At 35.5% G+C, this 24,528-nt stretch overlaps 1 protein-coding gene and 1 pseudogene across 19 annotated transcripts in view; one reads left to right on the top strand and one right to left on the bottom strand.

Moving 5' to 3' along the window:
* LOC145255706 (uncharacterized) overlaps positions 1-24,528 on the top strand; it is a 150,459-nt gene that overhangs the window by 42,542 nt on the left and 83,389 nt on the right. For all 19 annotated transcript variants that reach the window (XM_080114445.1, XM_080114437.1, XM_080114380.1 and 16 more), the window contains exons 9-10: positions 8,234-8,298; positions 13,303-14,498. In XM_080114445.1, coding sequence (XP_079970571.1) covers positions 8,234-8,298; positions 13,303-14,498 — 1,261 coding nt within the window. The remainder of the gene's footprint in view (positions 1-8,233; positions 8,299-13,302; positions 14,499-24,528) is intronic.
* On the bottom strand, positions 2,646-2,862 carry LOC145264829 (U2 spliceosomal RNA; annotated as a pseudogene).

The following is a 24,528-nucleotide window of genomic DNA, read 5'->3' as shown; positions in this document are numbered from 1 at the left end:
AAATCAACATTTCGTCCCCATTTCAAGGGACATCATCAGGATTTCTAGGCGAGGATGTACAGGAAGACGGTCATATCACATGCGAAAGAGAAGTTTAGTTCTCTTTCTGTTCTGGAGAGAAAAAAAATTTCATGATGAAAAGAGAATGTATATCAAGTGTGTGGAGGGGGGTCGAGTTATATACATATATGCATTTTTTTTTTTTTTTTTTTTTTAATGCATATATGTATATAACCCGACCCCCCTCCACACACTTGATATACATTCTCTTTTCATCATGAAATTTTTTTTCTCTCCAGAACAGAAAGAGAACTAAACTTCTCCTCTTTCGCATGTGATATGACCGTCTTCCTGTACATCCTCGCCTAGAAATCCTGATGATGTCCCTTGAAATGGGGACGAAACGTTGATTTAATTTTGTTTTTACTCTTTTAGGTTTTTCCTTTTTATTCACATAACGTCTAAAGCATCGTTTATATTTTGCTTTATTTTATTCATATATATATATATATATATATATACAAGGTGACCCAGAAAAAAACGGGCCCCAACTTTAATTAGGCCCTTTTCTTAGTGTTTTGTCCGAATGTTATGAAACTTTGGTCATAACTGGTTTATTATATTCAAAACATCACATCAAAACACTAGGGTCTTCAGCCTTTTTTTCTCCGTTCTACAGCATATGTTCTAGATGGCCTCCATTTAGCTCCGTGCAGTTCTTGAGGCGCAGCAGGAAGTTGTCCATGACTTTCTTACAGACCGAATTGGTAATGGCTCTCATCTCTTCCCTGATGGCTTCCTTGAGTTCCGTGATGGTTCTGGGTTTCCCTGCATAGACTCTGTCCTTAAGATAGCTCCAAAGAAAAAAATCTGGGGGGCTTAGGTCCGGGCTATGCGGTGCCCACTCAAAATCAGTCTTGAGACTGATCACTCGACCTCTGAAGTTCTCTTTCAGTCAATCTCGGGACAGGTTTGAGGTGTGAGAACTTGCTCCGTCCTGCTGGAACCAGAACTTGCTCATGAGCGACGGGTAGATGGTCTGGAGCTCACTCTTGTCGGTTTTGAGGACCTCCACATACCGCTCCTTGGTGACTCACTGCTGCGCCAGATTCTTCGATGAAGATTGGTCCGATGATGCCTCTAGCCGAGATTGCAGCCCACACCGTGCACATAGAAGAGTGCAGGGGCTTGGTGGCTACTTCATTGGGTCTGGAGGACCTCCAGTCTTGGAGTTCGCCTTTCCATCAAGATGGAAATGGGCTTCATCTGAGGTCCAAAGGAGTTTAAGGAAACTTCGTGTCTCCTCGATCTTCTCGAGCATCTTGACTGCCATAGCCCTCCTCGGCTTCTTGTCTGAGGCTGTAAGGGTCTGCAGCGTCTGTATTCTGTATGGGTAAGCCCTGATATCGTTCACCAGCACTCTCCTGCAAGTCTCACGGGACATACCGAGGGACTGACTTCGCTTATGTACAGAGCGTTTTTCAACCAGCTCGGCTGTTCACTTCTTGGGACGTCCTGAGTGGCTTGGACGGTTCTTTCTGGCAGCGTTGAGGTTCTCCACGGTCCCATACTTCTTGAAGTGGTCCACCCAGTTCTGAATTCGGCTTTTGGATGGAGCCTTTTCACATTTAAACTGACGCATGAAACTGTCCTGGGTTTTCTTAAACGGGCCTGTCTTGTAGTAAAATTTTACACAGTGTATTCTTTGTCCCAGCTCCCACTGGGGTCTTGGTGTACTCATGGTCATTGATTTTGCCATGTCCTGTAAAATAAGGCAATTGGTGAATAAATAATGGAGATATCACATAAAGTGTACACGGGGTCCGTTTTTTGGGGTAACCCTGTATGTATGTATATATATATATATATGGCTTAATATAAAAGGAAAAAAGAAAGATCAATTCCACAAAAGGAGACTTATCCGGATAATACCAAGCTCAACAATAATTATTGGAGCTTATACAATAGGAGTATGAAATGAAGACACAAAACTATATATTGATAGATATAGAGTGGATCATTTATTGAATGAAATACAGGCAAAATTTGGGGGATAGAAGGAACTCTTTATGCCAGGGCATTTCGAAGCCTAATGCTTCTCATCAGAAGAGTAGAGAAGGTGCTAGGTAGCATGGGGAAGATGCAGCGTCTAGCGTAAGGTTCATTAGGAATGAAAAAGATTAAGAGGAATTATAGAATGATGGGGGAAGCTTTATTGAATTCTAAATAAATAAGGAGAAGCTTATTATGTATAGTATGATATATAAGAATATATATGGTCTTTAACATAGTATTGAGATTAAGGGGTATATGTATTGTTGTTAAATAGGGGGTGTATTGTTGCTGCGTGGTAATTTATTTTAACGGTTTGTAGGGTGTCTATTTTCTATGGAGATTTTGATTAATTTGGCGTGGGGTATGCAAGGTTGTAAAACTGAAAGGTAATATGCGACAATATATTTATAAGTTTTTACTGTTATGATATAGGGAGTTTGATCATAAGGGGGCGGTCGGAGATTAGGGTGGCAAAGACTATGAGTGCGTATAACTTGATGCAAAGTATACATATTGATGTCAAAGTGGGGGAGTAAGGAAACCATAGCTACTTATGAGAGTGGTAAAAATATACCAAATAATAGTAGGGTAATTATAATAGTACGAAAGATAATAGTACCTATTTACTATGCCTCCCCACGGGACAGAGTTAGACACCAGGATCGTTTTTTAACGTGGAGAAAAGGTATAAAAATTGTCTCAATCGTGAAGGATTTCTCCTCCAACGAAAGAGAACAAGAAATAGAAGTGCAGCATCTGAAGAACAGATACTACACTTTGATCTTGTCCCGAAGGCCAAGAACCAAGATAATAGTAATGACAATTATAATAGTAGTAGTAGTAATAAAGCTGAAAATAAATTAGAAGTGAAATTGAATATTAAAAAAAATTATTCAATAAATGATCCACTCTATATCTACCAATATATAGTTTTGTGTCTTCATTTCATACTCCTATTATATATATATATATATATATATATATATATATATAATCAAGTTGAAAAGAAAGTTCTTGCGGTTTTTAATTTTTAAATTCAAATGAACATATCTCAAACAAAAATTTATTGATTGAAATAAGCACCATCAGAATGAACACACTTTTGCCAACGCAAAAAAAGGTTTGAGGTGTGAGAACTTGCCAGTAGCATAAAAATCTTGTATTCTAGTAGCGATGAAGTCACTGCAGGCGTTTTTGATATCGCCTAGGTTTTTGAAGCATGTCTCACGCAGAAAATTATCGAGATGCTTGAAAAAGTAGTAGTCGGTAGAGGTCTGGAGAGTATGGCAGATGAGGCAAAGTTTCGTAGCCCAATTCAATCAACATCTGCAGGGTCAGTTTAACAACGTGCAGTTGGGCATTGTCGTGGAAGAGAATTGGGCCTTTTTTCTTGATTAATGCTGGATTTTGTCAGAATACTATTTCCATTCATATGTATATATATATGGTAAACAACTGATGATCCCTTTAAGAACATTTGTGGGGATTGGGGTTACCGATCTGTAAAGAGCGTGTTCAATATTTCATAGAGGCTGTTACATTGAAAGTCGAAGGTCGGCACTTGTTGAGATATGCATTTGCGTGTTCACTATAACTATAAGAGAGTATTTGTGTACATGCGTATGTATGTGTACATGCGTATGTATGTATACATACGAAAGAGCATGCATGAAGTTGAAATTAAGTGTTCGTTGTGCTCATAAGTTCATTGTGTAAACGTGTATGAAGTTAGAATGTCCATTGTGTGTGTGGGTGTATAAGAGAGTTAATATATAACATGTGTATTCATTCTTACCTTGACAAAGAATGTACATACGTTTTATGTTAAATGAGGCAAATGGAAAATGTGCGTGCATTCAAATGGACGAATTAAATGAAAGAGAGAGAGATAGAGAACAAAACAGGAATTAGAAAATGCCACCTGTCAGACAAATCGGAAATAATGACAAGAGCAGATAAGCAGTGTGTAATTAAGATACATGCGTGTACGTGTAACATATCTATCAGTTTGAAAAAGCATCTGCCCATACATTGGTACTATTGTTTCTTCAATAAGTATACCTATTCAGCGGAAGATTTATTGACTTATTGACAAAATAATGTTCCAATGAAGGGTGGGAAAAAAATTTTTTTTAGTTTTTTCCCAAGACATATATATATATATATATATATATAGTCTTTGAAAAAAATTAAAAAAAAAAAATATTCATATATATATATATATATATATATATATATATATATATATGTGTGTGTGTGTGTGTGTACTATCATGGGTGCCCGGGTGTTTGGAGGTGTATTCTGAGCAAAAAAAAACAAAAAAACTGTCAATTTTTTTTAACTTTGACCCCTATTATGACCCCTTAACATTTATTGTTTTGGGCTCAAATCGAGTTATTAAGTTAGATCCATGTCCAAGGAACTTATATCTAAAACTTCAAGTGTTTAGACCCAAAATTGTTTGAGGAGTTTGGTAGAGTTTTCAAAGGTCAAATCGTTGAACTTTGACCCTTTAACAGCGAAATTTTTGGCTGAAAACTAATCACATAGATTTTCCCAAATCTCAGTAACCTGTATATCAAATTTCGAGTCTGTAGACTACAAATTGACAGAGTTATTGGGTAGGGAAATGTACGCAGGCAGACACACAGACACGTTCACTTTTATAGATATATAGATAGACTAATAGATTAAACAAAAATATATATACGTATACATAAATATATATGGAAACAAACAAGCAAATATTATGCAAGTATAAATCATGTAGAATATCTGCATGAATATAATTACACGTAATAGTTAACTCTAGATGATCATCCTATAAGAAAACTGAAAAAACTAATAGGGAATTAATTAAAATGAATCTTTAAAAGAATATGCAAATTAGCTAGATCTTTTGCTAGTGAATGCATTTCCACAAATTTTTAAATGAATAAAAAAGAGGGTTTTTAATGTGAATATCAATATGCACAAAAGAAAAACGAATTTATAGGAGTATAGATGTATATGGTATGTGGGAAAATATGCTTATTCAATTATATTTCATCTTTTATTTATACCAATCCTAATTAATGAAGCTCAATGTAACTACAGAGCATATACAAATACATGGCAAAAAAAAATCTGTATTCCAAGATGTTGTCCCTCTTAGCATTTATTTCTTTCAACATCTTAAAATGTTCAATTCTTGACAGCACCTGTTTTGTAGCACTGAACCATTCATATAATTATGTCAATTTTTTAATCTTTTTCTGCCTTGACTCGGCAGAAGAATCGGAACTCATCAACTTTAAAAGAAAATAAAAGAAATATTGGCATGATTACATAAATCTGAAAAAATTTGTAGAGTAGTTGCAATTGTGTTTTGTGATGTTTACTTTATCTTTTATATATATATATATATATATATATATATATATATATATATATATCCTTGCACCTACACATGTATTCCTGAATAGCTATTTTCATCAGGCAATTTTTCAAACAAATAACAGCAGAATTATTTGAGGAAAAATGAAACAAAACAGACAACACAGAATGTGCACATAGCTTTCATAATGAATGTTTGAATTTTTCTAAAATTGGTCAGTTGTTTGATCTCTGTTTTCCAAGTTACGAGGGGCGTGCAATAAATAATGCCTCTTACCCACTTCCCATAGGAGTAGAGCAACGAAACTTGGCATAGTTGTTAGTCTTTCTTTACATAGAAACCACCCAGAGTTGCATTTCTCCCATCGTTTGATGCAGCTCTGGAGACCGTTTTTGTAGAACACCTCAGGTTGGTCCTCCAACCACGACGTGACTTCAGAAATGAAGGCTGCGTCATCTGGGAAACGCTTTCCTTTCAAAAACAACTTCATGGCTGGGAAGAGGTGAAAGTCAGAGGATGCAAGGTCAGGAGAGTAGAGAGGATGGGTAAGAATTTCATAACCACACGCCCATGCTTCTGATCTGGCGACATGCGAGTTGTGGACCGGAGCATTGTCCTGCAAGAGGAGGGTTCCTTTGCTGATCTTACCCCGCCTCTTGATTTTGATAGCTTCCCTTAATTTCCTCAAAAGTGAAGAATAATAGGCTCCTGTAATTGTGGTACCCTTTGCCAGGAAATCTGTCATCACTACTCCGTCCTGGTCCCAAAAGACTGTGAGCATGATCTTGTCAGTGGAGGGCTGCACCCTTGCCTTCTTTGGAGGTGGGGAGTCCAAGTGCTTCCACTGCATTGACTGGGCTTTGGTCTCTGGATCATAGTGATGGACCCAGGTTTCATCCTGTGTAATCAGTCTTTTGAAAAACTTTGACTCATCTTCTTGGCACATCTCTAAATTCATCCTCGAGCACTCGACACGTTCTCGCTTCTGGAATGGTGTGAGCAACCTGGAAATCCATCTGGCAGACACCTTATGCATATGCAAATGGTCATGAATGATAGTTTCCACAGACCCTGTACTAATCTTGACATCTTGGGCTATTTGGCGAATAGTAATGCACCAATCTTCCAAAATGGAAGCCTTAACTTGACGGACAGATGCCTCATCAATGGCAGAAGGGAAGGGGGAGCGACCAGGTCTGGGAGCTGTTTCCACAGACTTCCGGCCATGTTTGAATTCACGATGCCAGCGTTTTACAAGCTCATATGATGGGGCATTATCATCATGTTTCTTTCATTTTATCAAAAGTCTCCTGTGGTATGCGTCCTTTCAAATACAAAAACCGGATCACTGCTCGACATTCAACAGGCTCCATTTCACACCTGACTCTGTTCAAACACCTGTGCAATTAGTTCAGAGCTGTAATTTGCCACATAACCTGAAGAGATATAAATCATTGCACATGCAAAATTTCAGCTAGATCAGACAACTGGAAGTGGGTCAGGGGCATTACTTATTGCACACCCCTCGTATTTACATCAATAACTTCCAACTGGTGTTGTTTTAAAAAAAATGTTTTCTGTTAAAGTTCTGCAACTCAAATGCTGGTATTTCGTGAACTAACATGCTTTGAAATCATATGAGCATTGCAGGTTTTCTTTTATTTATTCTAACATGATTTCTTTGAAATATTTTTTTTTACTGCGTATTATAGTTAAAACTTTTGAAATATCCAAATGATATCTTTATCTACATTCTACTGAACTCTTCGGAATATTGATTTTTTTATCTTGCTTGTCACCATGCACATTTAATGTGTACATGAATGTTTTAGATGGTGGGAGGAAGGGTGAATAATGTAATTAAAACACAGTGATAAAAGAAATGTTGAAAGAAATTAAATGATGCAAATAAATGAAAGAAGAGAGATAGAGGGAGGAGGGGGGTTATAATGATATCACAATGTATTCTGAAATTCTCTGACTTCAATTTTCACAAAGTTAAATGATTTCAGAGTACATTGTGATGTTATGATAAACTCTCTCTCTCTCGCTTCCCATCTCTCTTTCTTTTCACATTTTGTTGATTTATAGTTGCATATAGATTTAATAAATACTAACCTAATGGGCCACATTTGGTCTAGTTAATCGAATAAAAGTATTTAATTGCTCAGGGAAAGAAGATATATTGGCATCTTTTTTTCATCCCGAATTTCTAAATATAGCTACTAAGTACAAGATTTTTCAAGTTGATATTTTAAAAGTTGACCTTCACAGAGGAAATGGCAAATGGTCTAACAATGTTTCCCATTGCAAATGGCAAGTCGCTTATATGTAAGTACTTAGGCTTTCTTCAGTAAGAGAATTGGCAACAAACCCTGGACATGCATCACGCTCATCAGAGGACTGAAAGCAATCAAAATATGCTGGTCTTCTTGATAGATTTGTATTCTAACCGATCATCATGGATTGATAGGCCCAGCTATGCACAACTTCCTCACCGGCCTTGGTCTGCTAATCAGCCACCACACCTGGTTACTTGTGAATCAACTCTGCTTTATCAGCACTTCTCCATCACCAATATTCGCGCAAATGTCTTGAGCCTGCTCTCAGTTTGCGAAGCCTACATGACATTCAATAAAACTTAGTGATATTTGCATATTGATTTTGAAGAAAAGAAAACATTTTATTAATAAACTACTTTTTTATTTATTGAATGAATATTTATCAAAAAATAATTATCAAAGAACATTAAACAATCAAAATCAAAAGATGATTTATGTATTTATTTTATTTTTTTTACAGTCTCAAAAGTCATCTAGTCAGATATCTCAGTCAAGTATAGAATTGACTCCAAAGTCAATAAAAAGGTAAAATGTTATACTTTCTTTCTTTTTTTGGTACTTGTACAGTTTAACCAAGACATTAAAAAATGAAAATATCGAAAAAAAAAAAAAAAAAGGTTTAAATTGTACGTATCCGTTATGGAATGAAGTCCTTCGGAAAAAAAATTTCACTTAATTTCATCAAGTAGTTTTTTATTTTTTTTTAATTTTTTTTTTTTACAGCGAAAAAACAATTTGTTATGATACCGAGCAAAAGGTTCGATTTTTAGGAAGAAAAGCTAGTATTAAAGATGGGGAGGGAGTGTCGGCGCTGAGTCATCTCCGCTAGGCGTGTTCAATAAGTTCCATAATAGCTGACTTCAGCGCGCTCTCATAAAAACTACTTGATCAAATTAAGTGAAATTTTTTTTTTCAGAGATTCCAAAAGGAATACGTACAATTGAAACTTTTTTCAATATTTTCATTTTTTAATGTCTTGGTTAAACTGTACAAGTACTCTTTTTTTTCTTTTTCTCCTTTTCCATTTTTCTTTCTTTTACTTTTAATTTCTTTTTTTTTTCTTTTAGTTTACTTGAAAAATCATATTGAATTAGTTGTTCCTACTCTGTGTTACACAGAATTTTTTTCCTATTTTTATTTCTTTTTAAATGATATTAATGCTTTCGTTTTTTTTGTTTTGTGTTTTTTTTGTGCCATTTTTAAGTGTTGCTTGGTTTAATTGATAACCTTCCAATGAGTTTTAATTAGAATTGCATAGTTGGAAAATATAAGGTTCAACACTAACAATTCCAAATATTTTGACTACTAAAATTCAAAAATATCCAATATTCAGACAGTCTGTTGATTTCTTTATTCAAAAATTAAAGAATACAACTTTAACTCAGACTCCTAGCATTCTCATGAATCTGACCTTGTTTTTAACTGAATTCTTTAATTTAGCCACTATGTTATATTTCTCTCATGACAAGGGCAGATAAGCTGTGCGTAATTGAGATACGTATGTATGTTCCATTCCATTCAGATATTAAAAAATAATATATATGGCATGTAATGTGGCATAAAATCACTACCTTATTGGATTAAACAAATGGTTCAGTTCAATGTTTCTGTCAAAAAGAAGGCAGGAAAGTCCAACAACCAAATCACTCATGATAACAATCAAGATAAGGATAACAGACATAAACATGTAAATAATGTAAATGTTGTCATGAACCATCATTATAAAAGCAAGTAAATTGGTTGATCATATTCAAAGGTGATCCAAAGGCTTCTTGCTCATTACCTATTATGCTGAGGTATAGAGAAAGGCATCATTACTCCTCTTACCGTTGATTTTCATGATATAATACTGAGTGTTTAACAAGGAGGTATCAAGTACTATTTTTTGAGTCTTTGGTATGATTTGACAGAGGATTGAACTTGGATCTCCCGGACCATTAGTGAACATCTAACCATTATGCTGTTGGGATCGGATATACTGATCGGTAAAGAAATAAGAACGTGTTCAATAACTCCGACCGTAATTAATTATAACCGAATACCGTGTTACAAAAATATGCAAGAAACATTTATTCATACAAGCAAGAAAACATGAAAGCATTGTACACGAACAGGTGAAAATAAACTGCAAGTTTCATTGTGTAAAAATGTGGGTACTGAATGTTTATAAAAGTTCAATAGTATCGTTGAATTTTATGAATTGTTCTTGGTAAGACATTGTTTGATTGTTTTTGGTTGGTATTAAAGTTCGTGAAGGATCAATCGCCTTACCTCACAAGTCTGTTTGCTGCTCTCTGAGTGCATGCTTATCCAGCGTGCAGATTTATACGTGTGCACTGCTTGGTGCCAAGCGAAAGAGAGAAAGAAGAGAAGGGAAACGAAAGGCTATGTCAGAGGTCACAGGAAATACATGCTTATCAAAGTCATGTCATGTTTGCACGTGCCCTACTCCATGTGTGTGTGTGTGTGTGTGTGCTACTGCACACAGCTTGTTCTGTATCTGCGTGTTTGATTTAGACAAAGAAAATTTGGTAGGTGTAAACGGCTCACAATAATGCCAACCATCCTCATAAGTATTTAAATTTTCATCATTTTGAACAACTCATAATATTCTTCATCATTCAACTGACAATCCAACCGTCTTATTAACTCTTATCCTCAAGTGCTTTTTGGCTTTGCAAACTCCTGATTCATTAAAAATACAGGTGATTAATAAATTAGTACATGACTTGAGGAAAATCTGAATATACAGAAAATATATTATTGGGTGAGTGTATCTTCCACTAGTCTCATGTTTTTAGATATGGTTAAGAAAAAAGAATCTCCAACCTAATAGATCCCGCACTATCAACCAAACTCTAACCTCTGTCCCATCGTTGACATGTTAGATCCCTGTGTGTGTTTTACAAGTATTTTAATGGAATGTGCTCCAACACTTGTACCCCATCAACGTAAATATCAGTGACTACTCCAACAAGCAGCAAAATCCCACCCTTACTCTGTAGAGATCCTTAAATGCTGAAAAAGCCTTTTACTCTAATATTTTCTTCCCTTGAACTGCTAGACTTTGGAATTCTCTTCTGGGTCCCTGCTGCCTTGACTGTACTAACATACTGAAGTTGTAGTGTGGACAGACATTTCACTGCTGAACTCTCTATATAGTGTGCCCTGTAGATTTGGTCCCAAATAGTAGACCCTTATGTTCAAGTGATACTGTGCCTTGTTTGGGGTGAAATAACAATAAATAATAAATTTAAGTAGAGAACAGTAGAACATGCTATCTTTTTTTAGGCTTTTTGTTTTGTATTTGTTTTTAAAAATGATTTTGTTTTTTTTGTTTTGTTTTGCTTTTGTTTTTTTCTCACTCCAAACAAGGCACACATAAGAGGTCACTGTGATCCTAAGTGTGGAATTATGTAGTGAGATGCTTTTTCACAATAAAACAGTCAGGGAAACAAGGAGCAGAGAAGGGATTTTGAGGAAAGAAGCTATTACAGTAGAAAGCTTTTGTTTTTTAACATAGACATAAAGAGGTGTAATGCAGCAATGGAGTTGGAGCTTGGTAGACAATGCAGGACCTATTTAGTTAGATACTTTTTTAGTCCATGTTTAAGAAGGAAAGATCAGCATGGGTGATCGGTGGTTTTATAGAGATATAATATATTGGTAGGTGTGAGAAGTTTTCTAGTTCAATAGAGGAAGTCCACCTACTTTGCAGAAACCTTGGCAATATCTTTTACATATTTATTCCAATTCATGTTAACTTTGAATGTTAGCATGAGGAGTTTGAACATTGAACTCTCAGGAAAGGTGCTATCAACTATAGCAATCAGTGTTTGTAAAGGTTTCTGATAATTATTAAAGGAAAGGAGTTTTGTCTTAGTAGCATTAAATGTAATTATCTATTTATGTCCCCATTCTACTACATACTAGATATCATTTTCTATTGATTTAGCCATTAACCTGAATGTGTGTGTTTGATTTGTTTTTATGTTAAGAATAGATTGTGGTGTCATCAGCAAATATACCAATCACAAACACAATTGTCATTTATGAAAATCAAGAATAATAAAGATCCAAGGCTTGACCCATGGGCCACATCCATATTAATGTGATATTCAGATGTCTGATCAACTACGATTTGGATCTTTTTTTTTTTATTTAAGATTAACGGAGGCACCCGGCTTTGCTCTGTCATAAAATATGCTTAAATATATTTTAATTCATGCAGATTTCGTATTTATTATTACAGAGCCAATTCTCTATTGAATATTATGTTGTACCTAATATATAGTACTGATTTCAAAAGTTAAGAAAAAAAAATGATTGAGGGCCATCAGCTAAAATCAAAGCCAAAACATTTAATGTTCCAGCAATGTTCCCTACCATTTGAGCTATCTACAGGTAGTTAAGAAATATTTAAAATTAAACCACTTCAAGCTATGAATGAATTTGTGCTTGCGCAAAAGTAATAGAAATATGTTGACAAGTTGAAATGAACATTTTGCATTTCAACTTACTGACATATTTCTGTATGCGTTATCCATCCATCCAAACAAAGATTTTGCTCATTATAAACCATCCTTGGTGTATGATTACTGTTTCCTGTTAATTTCAGTGTTATGTGACCAGGAGTTTAAATATTTTCACACAGATAAGCACACATACATACACCTACTGTTTTATTTATATAGAACCTGATAATATTAAATACAGATTCATTCTATTGAAAACCTTCATGTCAGACATTGTCAAGAGCTACTACCATAGTTTCACCTACCTTATCTAGTGTATGGTATATATTTTCAGAAATGACTATTAGAATATCTGCAGTAGAATGTTATTCCCTAAATCTATACTGTTTGTCAGACAGAAGTTTAACATTTTCAGAGAGGCAGATAATTGCTAGATTGATTAATGGTTTGAATATTTTAGTAACGATCAAGAGGAAACTTATGTGGCAATAGTTTTGCAGGCCGGTTATTTCACCAGAGTTGTTGAAAACTGGTATGACTGAGCCAATTTTTCCAGCTGTCAATGAAGCAAAATTTAGCAAGGTATTTGTTGTAGAGTCTTGAGAAAACAGCCAGCTCAGCAGAGCATTTCTTTATTATTATAACAGGGATCTGCATGCTTTTGGGAAGTATTTTTTATGATAACCAGGTTGTGGAAGGGGTGCCAATCAGACCAAGTATGGGAAGGGGTGATCATCTGATCAAGTATGGTTTTTGTCCTAAGTGGGAAATGGTGGGGGGGGGTAAGCTGAACCACTTGGCAAGAAGTTCAGCCTTATCCATTCTCATACAAGGAACATCATGGTGGATAAATTATTGATTGCCCATTGTTCCCCACACTATTACAGATTTTTCAAAAATGGCGAGTTCCTAATTTCTGCAACTTCTGTTTCTTTCTGTTTGTTTTTAACATTATTTTTTTGTTTAAAATTTGCAGTCATTGTTTTGTTTTTTTTTTCATTTGCTTTTTTGATACATTTTACTGATTATCTTTTTTCTTTTTATATTTGCTTAGCATGCCTCTCCAGAACTGGTACATGTGGGATGATAGCAACAGTTTAATCAGTCGAGCCAAACTTATAATCACTCCTTATGGCATCTGTGAAGACACAGGTGCTCAAAACAACATTAAAAACTTGGGGACTAATTTACAGGTGATTGATGAAGATGAATCTCAACAAGAATATCAGACAAATTTCAAATCAAAATTGCCTGGTCTTTACATCACGGAAGACAGTAATGCAGAGTCAAATGAAAATGCAAAAAATCAAGAAAAAAAGAGCAAAAGAAAATCTTCACCTCAAAAAACATCCAAGACATCTTCCAAAAAAAAAGACTCAATAAAACAAATAGCCAAGCACAATAAAGTTAGAACTTCCCTTTCAGATGCTGATGATTCCTCAAAATCTGAAGAGACATCACCGAATGAGGAACTGTCAGGAGCTGAAAAGAGTTCTGGCAAGAAGAAGTCACTGACAGGAGTCGACAAGAGTTCTGGCAAGAAGAAGTCACTGACAGGAGTCGACAAGAGTTCTGGCAAGAAGAAGTCACTGACAGGAGTCGACAAGAGTTCTGACAAGAAGTCACTGACAGGAGTTAACAAAAGTTCTAGCATGCAGAAGTCATTTCTAAGCTCTGAAAACGGGGCAGAGACAAGTGCATCATCATCGTCATCAACTAAAACCTCTTCAAAAAAGTCGATAACATCACCGATGGACAAGGTGAGGCAAAAATTGAGTGACATAAGAAAATCGTCAGAACCGAGAATTCGAGTGTTACCCCATAGGCAGAAAACTGTGAAAACGAAGATTTCTCCCATTAGCAAAAAACAATTGCCAAGGAATCAAAGTCCACGTTCAATGAGCACAAGATCCTCATCAGCTGAAGAAAAGCAGGATAGCTTGTCTGAGAGCAGTGAACCAGTTCAGCCTGTAAGCAAAAGACAATCACGGACAAATAAGATTCATTTGACACGTACAAAGGGAAAAGTTTCTCCATTAAAGCCAAATAAACCTGTTATCATAAGGAAGGGGAATAAGAGAAAAGCAAGCGACAGTCCTGAAAGTATCATGCCTTCTAAAAGGGCCAAAATAAATAAAACCCTCGAATCCAACCTTTTGGCCAGAGTGCTTGCTTCAAAAGAGAAAGAGGAGATAAACATTAAACAGAAAGGCATTTCACAACAGACAAATGGAGATCAAACTGGATCGGGTAAGAAAGTTAATTTTTTTTATGTTCATCTTTCTAAAAATATCTGCAAGACTATTTGGTTCTTATTTTGTATTTTGACTTAATTAAAAAAACAAAAATACAGGAAAAATCTTTATGATGTACATAACCATCACAGAACAAATATATCATATTCCAAAATCATATAAATTGATCAACTAAGAAAATCCAAATTTACATTTTTTAATGATTAAAGTGTTTTGTTTATTTTGAATACAAACAAAATCTCAGTAATTTGTATTATTTAGATTCATTGGACTATTGTTCTCATCTTGAGTGTCATTTTCACGTTTCAGTCGATGTAACCTCCAACTTTCTTCAGGTGTATCTTGTTGAACTCAGGAATCTGAACGGAATTTACAACTAGAAATACAAATAGCTTGAAGGTTCCTAAAATTCATACTAGAATTGTTCACAATGACCTGTGGTGCGGTGGTTAGAGTACTTGGAAAAATTAATTGTAAAAGTGATCTTCACCTAAATCTTGAAGGTTCAATTCTCAGTGTGGGCAATCAAAAAATACAATTGCGAATTATCTAAAACCTCTATCCAGTTATGACTAACAGAACAAAAGCATGCTTTCTCCTGAAATTTCGAAATTCCAGAGTTCAACAAGATACACCTGAAATAATACAAATAACCAATCCACATCTCAGAAATTCAGAAACATCAAAATCTTGGTAGTCAAATTGAGTTGTTGCCCTTGAATATTAATGCATTCTAAAATGACATAAATCAAAATCTCCCCTTGCGCTTATCATAAAATTAGATTGTTTTAAAAGAAAAACTATGTGATCAATTTACATGATTTTTTGGAGTATGACATCTTCGTTTTATGACAGTTATATACATCATAAAAATTTGTCTGTATTTTTTTTTTTTTTTAATGAAGTCGAATTCTAAATAAAAACTGAATATTCACAACTGGACTGAATGCAATATGATTATCAAGAGATTTTCTAGATTTGAACACAAATGGATAAGAGTCCATTGTAATTGAAAGTCAATCTATCCCTACATCATGTACATCTACAGATGGGTAACTTGTCGATTCAATTGTTTATTTAATAACTAGCTTAAGCACTCAGGTTTTTCAACTTTCTTGAATTTTATAGCCAAGTTCAGAACATCTATTAAATACTTTTTATCCAATTTTTTTATTAAAAAAAAAATTATTCAGCTTTATGATTGGTAGTGTCTAGATAATAACTGGAATATTATAGCAAAAAATAAAAATGATTGTCTTGTGTGAGATTTAAACCCATGATAGCATAAAATATTGGAACTCAGGTTGAACTCTTTATCCACAAAGCAACCGCTCTAAGGAAAATATTTCTTTTTAAACTACTTAAATGAGTCTTGCATAGGAATTTTTTTACTTCTCTGCATAGGTCTAAAATATTTTGTCTAAAAAATGTTGTTGACGATATGAATGTATATTTGCGTTTGTGTAGCAATAACATGCTTGGTAAACTTATACCTGCCAATTTTTCAATTTTGACCTTTTAGCAGCTATTTTTACTGCCTAAAAACCAAGTCAAATTCGTTCCACAGAATCCTCTATATATCAAATTTCAAGTCTGTAGACCAAAAATTGATGCAGTAATTTGGGTGAAACTGTTCATCACAGACAGACAGACAAAGTCGCATGGAGGTAGATAGATATCAAAATTTTCACAAGTTTTGATAAGTCATAAGTGATCCATGGCATCTGCTAAACCATGTTAAAATCTGATTGGATGTATTGCATTCATTTTACATAATAATACTATTGAAAAAGTATGACAAGCGCACTCTATACATAGACAATACCAATAACAACTTCTGCTCAATTTATCATTTCCTGTAGGTGTTGATGTTTTAGTATATAGTAGAACGACAAAATTGTCTTCCTAAAGAAAACAACACTACAACTTTACTTTAAAACTTTTATTCAAAAAAATCCATTCAGATAACTATGTAGTAGAGCTGACATTTCAATGTAGCCGCCTTCAGCCTCAATCACCGCCTTGATACGGATCCAGAACTGGGAGCATGCTTTTTCCACATGTGCCGGCAGGAGCTTGGCGGATGGTGGCAATCAGGTTGACTTTGGTGTTGTGGGAGGTCATGTTGGTGATGTTCCCGACATATGACTAAGCTAAGTAGTCTAGCGGGTTCAGGTCGGGGGAAGAGTATGGCGGTGGGGGAAAGTGTGCCAAATTCTGCTGCCACGCCCAGAGTCTGCCAGCAACCACCTGATTGTATCTGAGGATCACCACACTCTTCAGCACATTCAAGTACACTTTGGTATTGACTTTCAAGCCGACTTTGAAGATGTGAGGTGAAATGATGTGGCCCTCACTTGAAAATGCACCAAAGACCATAACCATAATCGTCCGAGGCGTTGATCTGTGTCATCAAGCATTGACCCATCCAGATTTGCATTTTGAGGGTGTTGGTAATGGTCCTGTTGTCATAACTTGGATCGGTAGAGAGCATGAGTTGTACAGTGGCACATCTCTGATCTCGCTCGTTGAACATTGGGTTACTTTCAGACATGATAGAAGGCTCCTATCACTCTTGGATTTGTACACAACTGGCCAACTAGATGGTCTGCAACAGAAAAAAGAAAACCAGTTTTCATCAAAACGGATATAGAATCATGTCATCTTTTTTAGGACAACAATTTTAACATTCCACCTTGTATTAAATATCTCTCCCTAGAACAGACAAACAGCTAAGGTCATTTGAGTAAAATTGGTAAAATTAAATTGTTACATAGAACTAAATCCTGTGTAAAATGGTATTCACAATGCTATAAATCTACTCGACTCCAGGGTAGGAAACACCAGGCAATGTGTCGTGTCTGTTGACCATGCGGTTCAATCAAGTTCTAAGAAGTTATATCACTTAAGCAAGTCTTCGTTGGTCTGCATGTTCCCTGGTGTATGATATATCCAAATGTGTTATAGAGTTGATATAAGAGGTTGTACGCTGTACATAGTCAATCTGCCTGAAGCACCAAAGTGTGTAAGGCAATTATGATCTAACCAACACTAAGTTTTTGATGAAGCATTGTTGAAGGGATTCTTTCTTCCAGTTTGTAGCCTCACATTCCACCTGATCAAAAAAAAAAACAACAGGTGTACTACATATTGCAAATCCAAATTACAGACTAAATTTTTTAGATATTGTCTTGAAAGACAACGTTAATCATGTCATTGGTTTTTATTACTCTGTTATCTAGCATTGCCTGGGTTGACATGAAGTTCTGTTTGAAACACACCGGTATACTAATTATTTTCATCATGGGCAACGTGGATGAAAACATGTAAATGTAATCGCCCAAAAAAAGGAGTATGTAATACCCTCTCCACCACATATTTCGGCAGAAGAGCTACAAAGAGAAGAAACTATTCTCCAGATATTGAGCATTGGAAATACCCCCCCCCCCAAGAAAAGATAATTAAAAATAAATCATTACAACTTTTGTTTCAATAAAAATAGCAGTGAATGCCCGTGCATTGCAAAAAAAAAAGAAAAAAAAAGATCTACCAAAAACTAATTCCAAAAACAATTAAATGACATTTTTCGTCATTTCATATTTCTAATGTAATCACCCCCCCCCCTAAAAAAATTGAATTTGTCCTATTTTGGGGTTCGTTCTGTTTATAAAATTGTTAGGTGAAAGTACATAATGGTTTCATAAAAATTAATTAAATTTAAAAAAACTAAAAATTTTTGTATTTGTCATGTTTTATCCCCCCTCGATCGCCAAACTTGAAAAAATGCTAGAGATGACATGTCTGGTTGAACGCTTTATGGCCAAAAAGTGGGTTCTCATTTTACGTTAAATTTATATAGAAAAGTTATTCCCCACGTTAAAATGTTAATTTTTTTTTTTCAAAATTTCTTCTTGCATATTATTTATAAAGACTGCTTAAACGTAAAAAAAAAAAAAAACAGATCTTAATTTTTTTGGTCAATGTCAAATTTCTTTCAAACTCCCCTAAAAACTTTAAAATGATGACTTTTAATGGTCTGCTGAAAATGAATATTACATTTAAATTTGGGACAGATAAGTAGTTTTCATGATATGAAGGAATTACTTTTTCAAAAAGTGGGGGATCATTTTCCTATATAAATTTAATGTAAAATGAGCACCCACTTTCTTGTCGCCTAGTAATTTCTTCATATCATAAAACAAATTTAACTGATATTCGTTTTCAGCACACCCGAAAATTGGCGCTTTTTTTTTTTTTTTTTTTTTTTTTTTACACTAAGAGATGCGTTCATTTTTTCATCTCAAAATTTAGGATGCTAATTATGCTGTTAATAAGTTTACAAAGGCATACTTTTGTTTTTCGTTCTTTTTTCATTATACAACTTGTATAGTTGTTAACAGGTGCCTCTGCAGTTTAACATTTCACAAAAATTTTGTTTACATTAGGAGGCGGTTAAGTAAACTACAGAAGCACCTGGTAAAATCTATACAAATTCTATAATTGAATACCCACCTCAAAAAAAAAAAAATGAAAAACAAAAATATATTTTTGTAAACCGCTCGTGTAAGCTTACTGACAGCATTATTTACGTCCTAAATTATGAAAAATAAACGAATCTCTTAGTAAAAAAAACAGCGCCGGTTTTCGGTGGTGCTGAAAATGAATATCACAGTTAAATTTGTTTTATGGTATGAAGAAATTATTAGGTGGTTAGAAAGTGGGTGCCCATTTTACGTTAAATTTATATAGGAAAGTGATCCCCACTTTTTAAAAAAGTAATTTTTCATATCATGAAAACTACTTATTTGCCCCAAATTTAAATGTGATATTTTTAGCACTATCGAAAACCATTAAAAGTCGTCATTTTCAAGTTTTTTGAGGAGTTGGAAAGAAGCTTGACATTGACCTTTTTTTTTTACATAAGCGTCACCACTCATCAAGGCCGATAGGCCATTCAAGGATAAGGGTTAAAGAGTATATAGCAGTCAAAAGGACAATATAGTAATCGATAGTAATGAAAGTTCGGTAAATTTGTTAACTTGAGTGGAACGGCTCATCAGAAACTTGTTCCCGTTGGACTTGAAGACAACCATATTATAGACAGCTGGAAAGCAGGAAAATGGAAGACAATTCCACAGGCGTGCAGTTCTAAGAAAGAAGCTTTGTTCATGGAATCTATGTTTAGGTTTAGGCACAGATAAAGAGTGGGGGAAATTATTGATAGTGTTTTCAGCTAGACGAGTGTTTCTTGTGAAAGTTTGGCAAGGGGGGACCATAGATTGAAGCTCAGTCGAACACTTTCCATGAAAATAACGATAAAGCAGAGACAAACTCGCAACATCTTTTCTGTGAGATAGAGGTTGCAGCGAAGAGAAAAGGACATCTCCCACCAGGCTACAAAGTCTATTTTGAACCCTATCAAGGCAGGACAAGTCTTTTCTAGCAGCTCCTGCCCATATGTGGCAACAGTATTCCATCCTTGGACGTATCTGGCTCTTATATAGATAGAGAATTGCATCAGCAGTGAGATATCTACTGGATCGATAGAAGGATCCGACCATTTTTCTACCAGATCAGGCTGCCTATTGGCTTTCTGAGACGAAATGCATCTACATCGATTTCTGTTTTTGTTTTCTATTCTCTTTTGTAAAACTTAATTATGTTCTACAAAAATAAAAACAAAATCAACAGCCCCTCTCCCTTCTCCTCTCCTTTCTTTCTCCTTCCCTACTTCCCGGTCCTAGATATGACCTTAAACTATATCTGATGGTGAAGCCCCAGTTTGCGGGCTTTGGGGAGCGTGGAGCCACCCTTTAATTGCCATTGCTCTCAGGTCCACTCTGACCCGGAGTGGTAGTACCTGTTAGGGTCTCAACTATGGGTTAAATAAAAAACAAACCAAAAATAAAATAAATAATAATAAATAAATTCTATTAAAAAATTATTCTTCAAAATTTGATCCGATTCCACTGAACCCTGTCGGCAGGGCATCAGAATATGTCGACTACCCCCCTGCAGAGAGTAGAAGTCCCTCAATGGGGCTACCTGTTGGCTGTAGGTAGCGACCCATAATACCCTTAGGACGGGATCCTGGTGGTTGAGAGATTTGGAGGTCAGGATTTAGTACCCCCACTTCCCAACACACCACTTTGGCCCTTACTGGGCTAGACGGGCGATCGGAGGGGCCCGATCCGACCAATCGGCTGGTCACGTCAAGCCCCACCATATATCGCCCACCCCATAAACCTATCATCAACACAATATGCCTATCCCTTCCTTACAAATAACATCTACTCCCTAATATATGGTGGAAAGCGGTGGCTGAGGGTCAATCGATGAAGTGAAATATCTATGACATGGCTGCAAACCCTTTAAATTACTTTGTATCCCAAAGTAACATCAAAGGAAAACAGGTGCTCATAAATGATATTGCATAAATCGAGTATATCACCTTTGTATCCTTGTTGAGCCTGGGCGAATGGGTTTCCCCCCCCCCCCCCAGCCACTTCCCATATAGGGCTCCGAGGTGGGTGGGGAGCAAAGATGATGAAAAAACCAACCTTTTTGATTATGGCTTTTTTTACCCCCAAACCCCCCAAAAAAAGAAACTTCTCTGATGTTTCCGACATCTCAAATTTAGAGGACGAACAGAATTGCTTAATCAATGAAAACACAATATTTTTAGTAATGGAAACACTTGAAAAAACTGAAATAAATAAAATTTCACCTTTTACAATGGAAAAAATTTTCTCTCAAAAAATAAAACTCAAAATGATAAAAAGACTGCAAAATAGCACCATACTTATCGAATTGAAACAAAAAATACAAGCTAAAGAAATTCTCAAATGGCAAACCTTTAACAATATCAAAATTAAAACTTATCCCCACCCATACCTAAACTCCTCAAAAGGAGTCATTAGATGCAGCGAACTATCAAATTGCTTGACTGAGGAAATTTTATCTAATCTAGCATCCCAAAGTCTTACAGATGTAAAAAGAATAAGAATAAAACGAAATGGAGAAACTATATTGACAAATACATATATATTCTCCTTTGACTCCACAAATCCCCCAAGTGAGATTAAAATTGGATACCTAAAAGTGAACGTTGAAAAATACATCCCAAACCCTCCAAGGTGCTACAATTGTCAACAATTTGGACATCATCAATCCAAATGCACCAAATCACCAATATGTATAAGATGTGGTGAAAACTCAAAACATAGTGACTGCAAAAAAGACCCCAAATGCTCAAACTATAAGGAAAACCATTCAGCTGACTTCAAAGGATGCAAAACATGGCTAAAAGAAAAAGAAATAACAACAATAAAGTACACAAAAAATATAACCTTCTCGGAAGCCAGGAAAATTATGAACGCAAGATACTCAGAAGTAACCAAGAATGCTAAAATACACACAAATCAAAGTTGTCAAAGTTATACAAAAAATCCTCCAGAAATAAAAACTGAAGAACTATCTCAATTGATAAAAGAGATGAAAGACCTAATGAAAGAAATTAAAACACTAATCCTGAACTCTGGAAATAATCAGTCTACAAAAGAGAGTACAACAAAAAAAACAGAACCAACAAACCAAAAAACTCAAATTAAATCAAACAAAGAAAAAGAAAAAACTCACCAAATGAAAACAACCCTTATAAACAAATCAAATGAAACACCATCACCCAATAAAACGAAAACTAAAGAAAACAAAAACAAACCAAGATCTAGATCCCAATCAACCTCAAGAGGCGGAAACAAAATAGGAACACTGGAGGAGATGGAAGTAGAAGACAAAACACCCCCAGTCAAATAAAATGACAGACCACAATAAAAAAACTCAAACTATCATTCAATGGAACTGCCGAGGACTTAAGGCAAACATAAACGACTTGCTACTGTTAATATCTAAACTATGACCTGCTATCATCTGCCTCCTAAAGACACACGATAACGTCACTATAAAAAAACTACACCCAATACAACTTTATACACAATACTGGACAGAGGGCCTCCGGAGGTGTATCAATTCTAGTTAGAAACGACATCCCTCAGAGCGAAATAAATAACTCTAGACAAATTGCTGTGAAAACCACTTTACATAAAACTATCAACATTTGCTACATGTATATCCCACCACATGACCCCATAAATGAAGGCGAAGTCAACAAAATAATAGAACAACTTCCTAAACCATACATCCTACTAGGAGACTTCAACAGCCACAACATCATATGGGGAAGCAATAAAACAGGCATAAAAGGTAAAAAACTAGAAAATATCATCAACAATAACAATCTGTCCCTCATGAACCAAAACTCCAATACATATCTCCACCCTGCCTCAGGTACATACTCAGCCATTGATTTGTCGCTATGCGACCCAGCCACATTAATGGACTACAGCTGGCAAGTGTATAATGACTCATGTGGTAGCGATCACTTTCCCATCATACTTGAAAACTCAATCCCGATTGAAGATAACCTCCCCAGATGGAAGCTAAATAAAGCAAATTGGGAGGAATATAAACCCCAATGCAATGCAAAACTAATAGACAAAGATGAACTGGAGAACTCTATGGAACACTTCACTGATACGTTGATGTCAATAGCTGGGGAATGTATACCCAAAGGCTCCAAATCCAAAAAATATAAAAGTTTGGTTTAATGAAGATTGCCAAAAGGCGTTAAGATTACGTAAAAAAACTGCGAAAATTTAAAAGTCGTCCCACTACCCACAATCTAGACCAGTTCAAATAAGACCGAGCAAAAGCCCGTAGAACAATTAAGGAGGCCAAAAGAATGTCATGGAGAATCTATATCAGCAAACTGAACTCTAACACCAAAACAAAACAAATCTGGAATATGGTTAGAAAGATAGCTGGTAAAAATCAACCGACACCGCTAAAACACCTGTCAAAAGATAATACAAAAATAACCAGCAAAAAAGAGATAGCAAATGTACTCGCAAAAACCTTCTCAAAAAACTCCTCTAGCAAAAATTATAAACCACAATTCAAAAAAATCAAACTAGATGCTGAAAGAAACAAACTAAGCTTCAACTCAGACAATGTAGAAGACTACAACAAACCTTTCACCCTATCTGAATTAACCGACGCCATAAACAGTTCACACAACACTGGAACAGGGCCAGATGAGATCCACTACGAGTTTTTGAAACAACTACCTCAAAAATCGTTAATCTACCTCCAAAACATCTTCAATGACATTTGGATCAGGGGCAAACTCCCTGACATATAGAAACAAGCAACAGTGATCCCCATCCCCAAACCTAATAAAGTTAAGTCTGATCTCACAAGCTACCGACCCATAGCATTGACAAGTTGCGTATGCAAAACATTCGAAAGAATGCTAAACAAAAGATTAACCTGGTACCTCGAAGCAAATGGCCTGATAACAGACCTCCAAAGTGGATTTAGAAATAAAAGAAGCACCATTGACAACCTGGTATGCCTGGAAACTTTCATTAGAGAGGGGTACATAAAAAAAGAACTCATAACGACCGTCTTCTTTGATTTGGAAAAAGCCTACGAGACAACATGGAGATATGGCATTATGAAAGACCTGCACAATCTAGATCTAAAGGGAAGACTACCCAAATTAATAAAAGATTTTTTATCTGACAGGAACTTTAGGGTCTGTGTGGGATCCACTCTTTCTGACCTCAAAAACCAGGAGGAAGGGGCCCCATAAGGAAGCATACTATCAGTCACTTTATTTAATATAAAGATTAACAATATTAGCAAATGCCTAAGTCCTGGAACCGACTGCTCCCTATATGTCGATGACTTCTTGATCTGTTATAGATCAAAAAATGTCCAAACAATAGAGCGACTGTTGCAGCTGAACCTAAACAAAATAAACCGGTGGGCCACAGAAAATGGTTTTAAATTTTCCGAGTCTAAAACGAAGTACATGCACTTCTGTAATATTAAAAAAATGCACAATGATCCAACCCTAAAACTCGATGGCAAAAAAAATGATATTACTGATCAATATAAATACC

Source organism: Euprymna scolopes, chromosome 3 (assembly GCF_053919585.1).
Source record: "Euprymna scolopes isolate OS-2025 chromosome 3, ASM5391958v1, whole genome shotgun sequence".
NCBI lineage: Eukaryota > Metazoa > Mollusca > Cephalopoda > Sepiida > Sepiolidae > Euprymna > Euprymna scolopes.
This window is presented reverse-complemented; position numbering and strand designations above follow the sequence as displayed.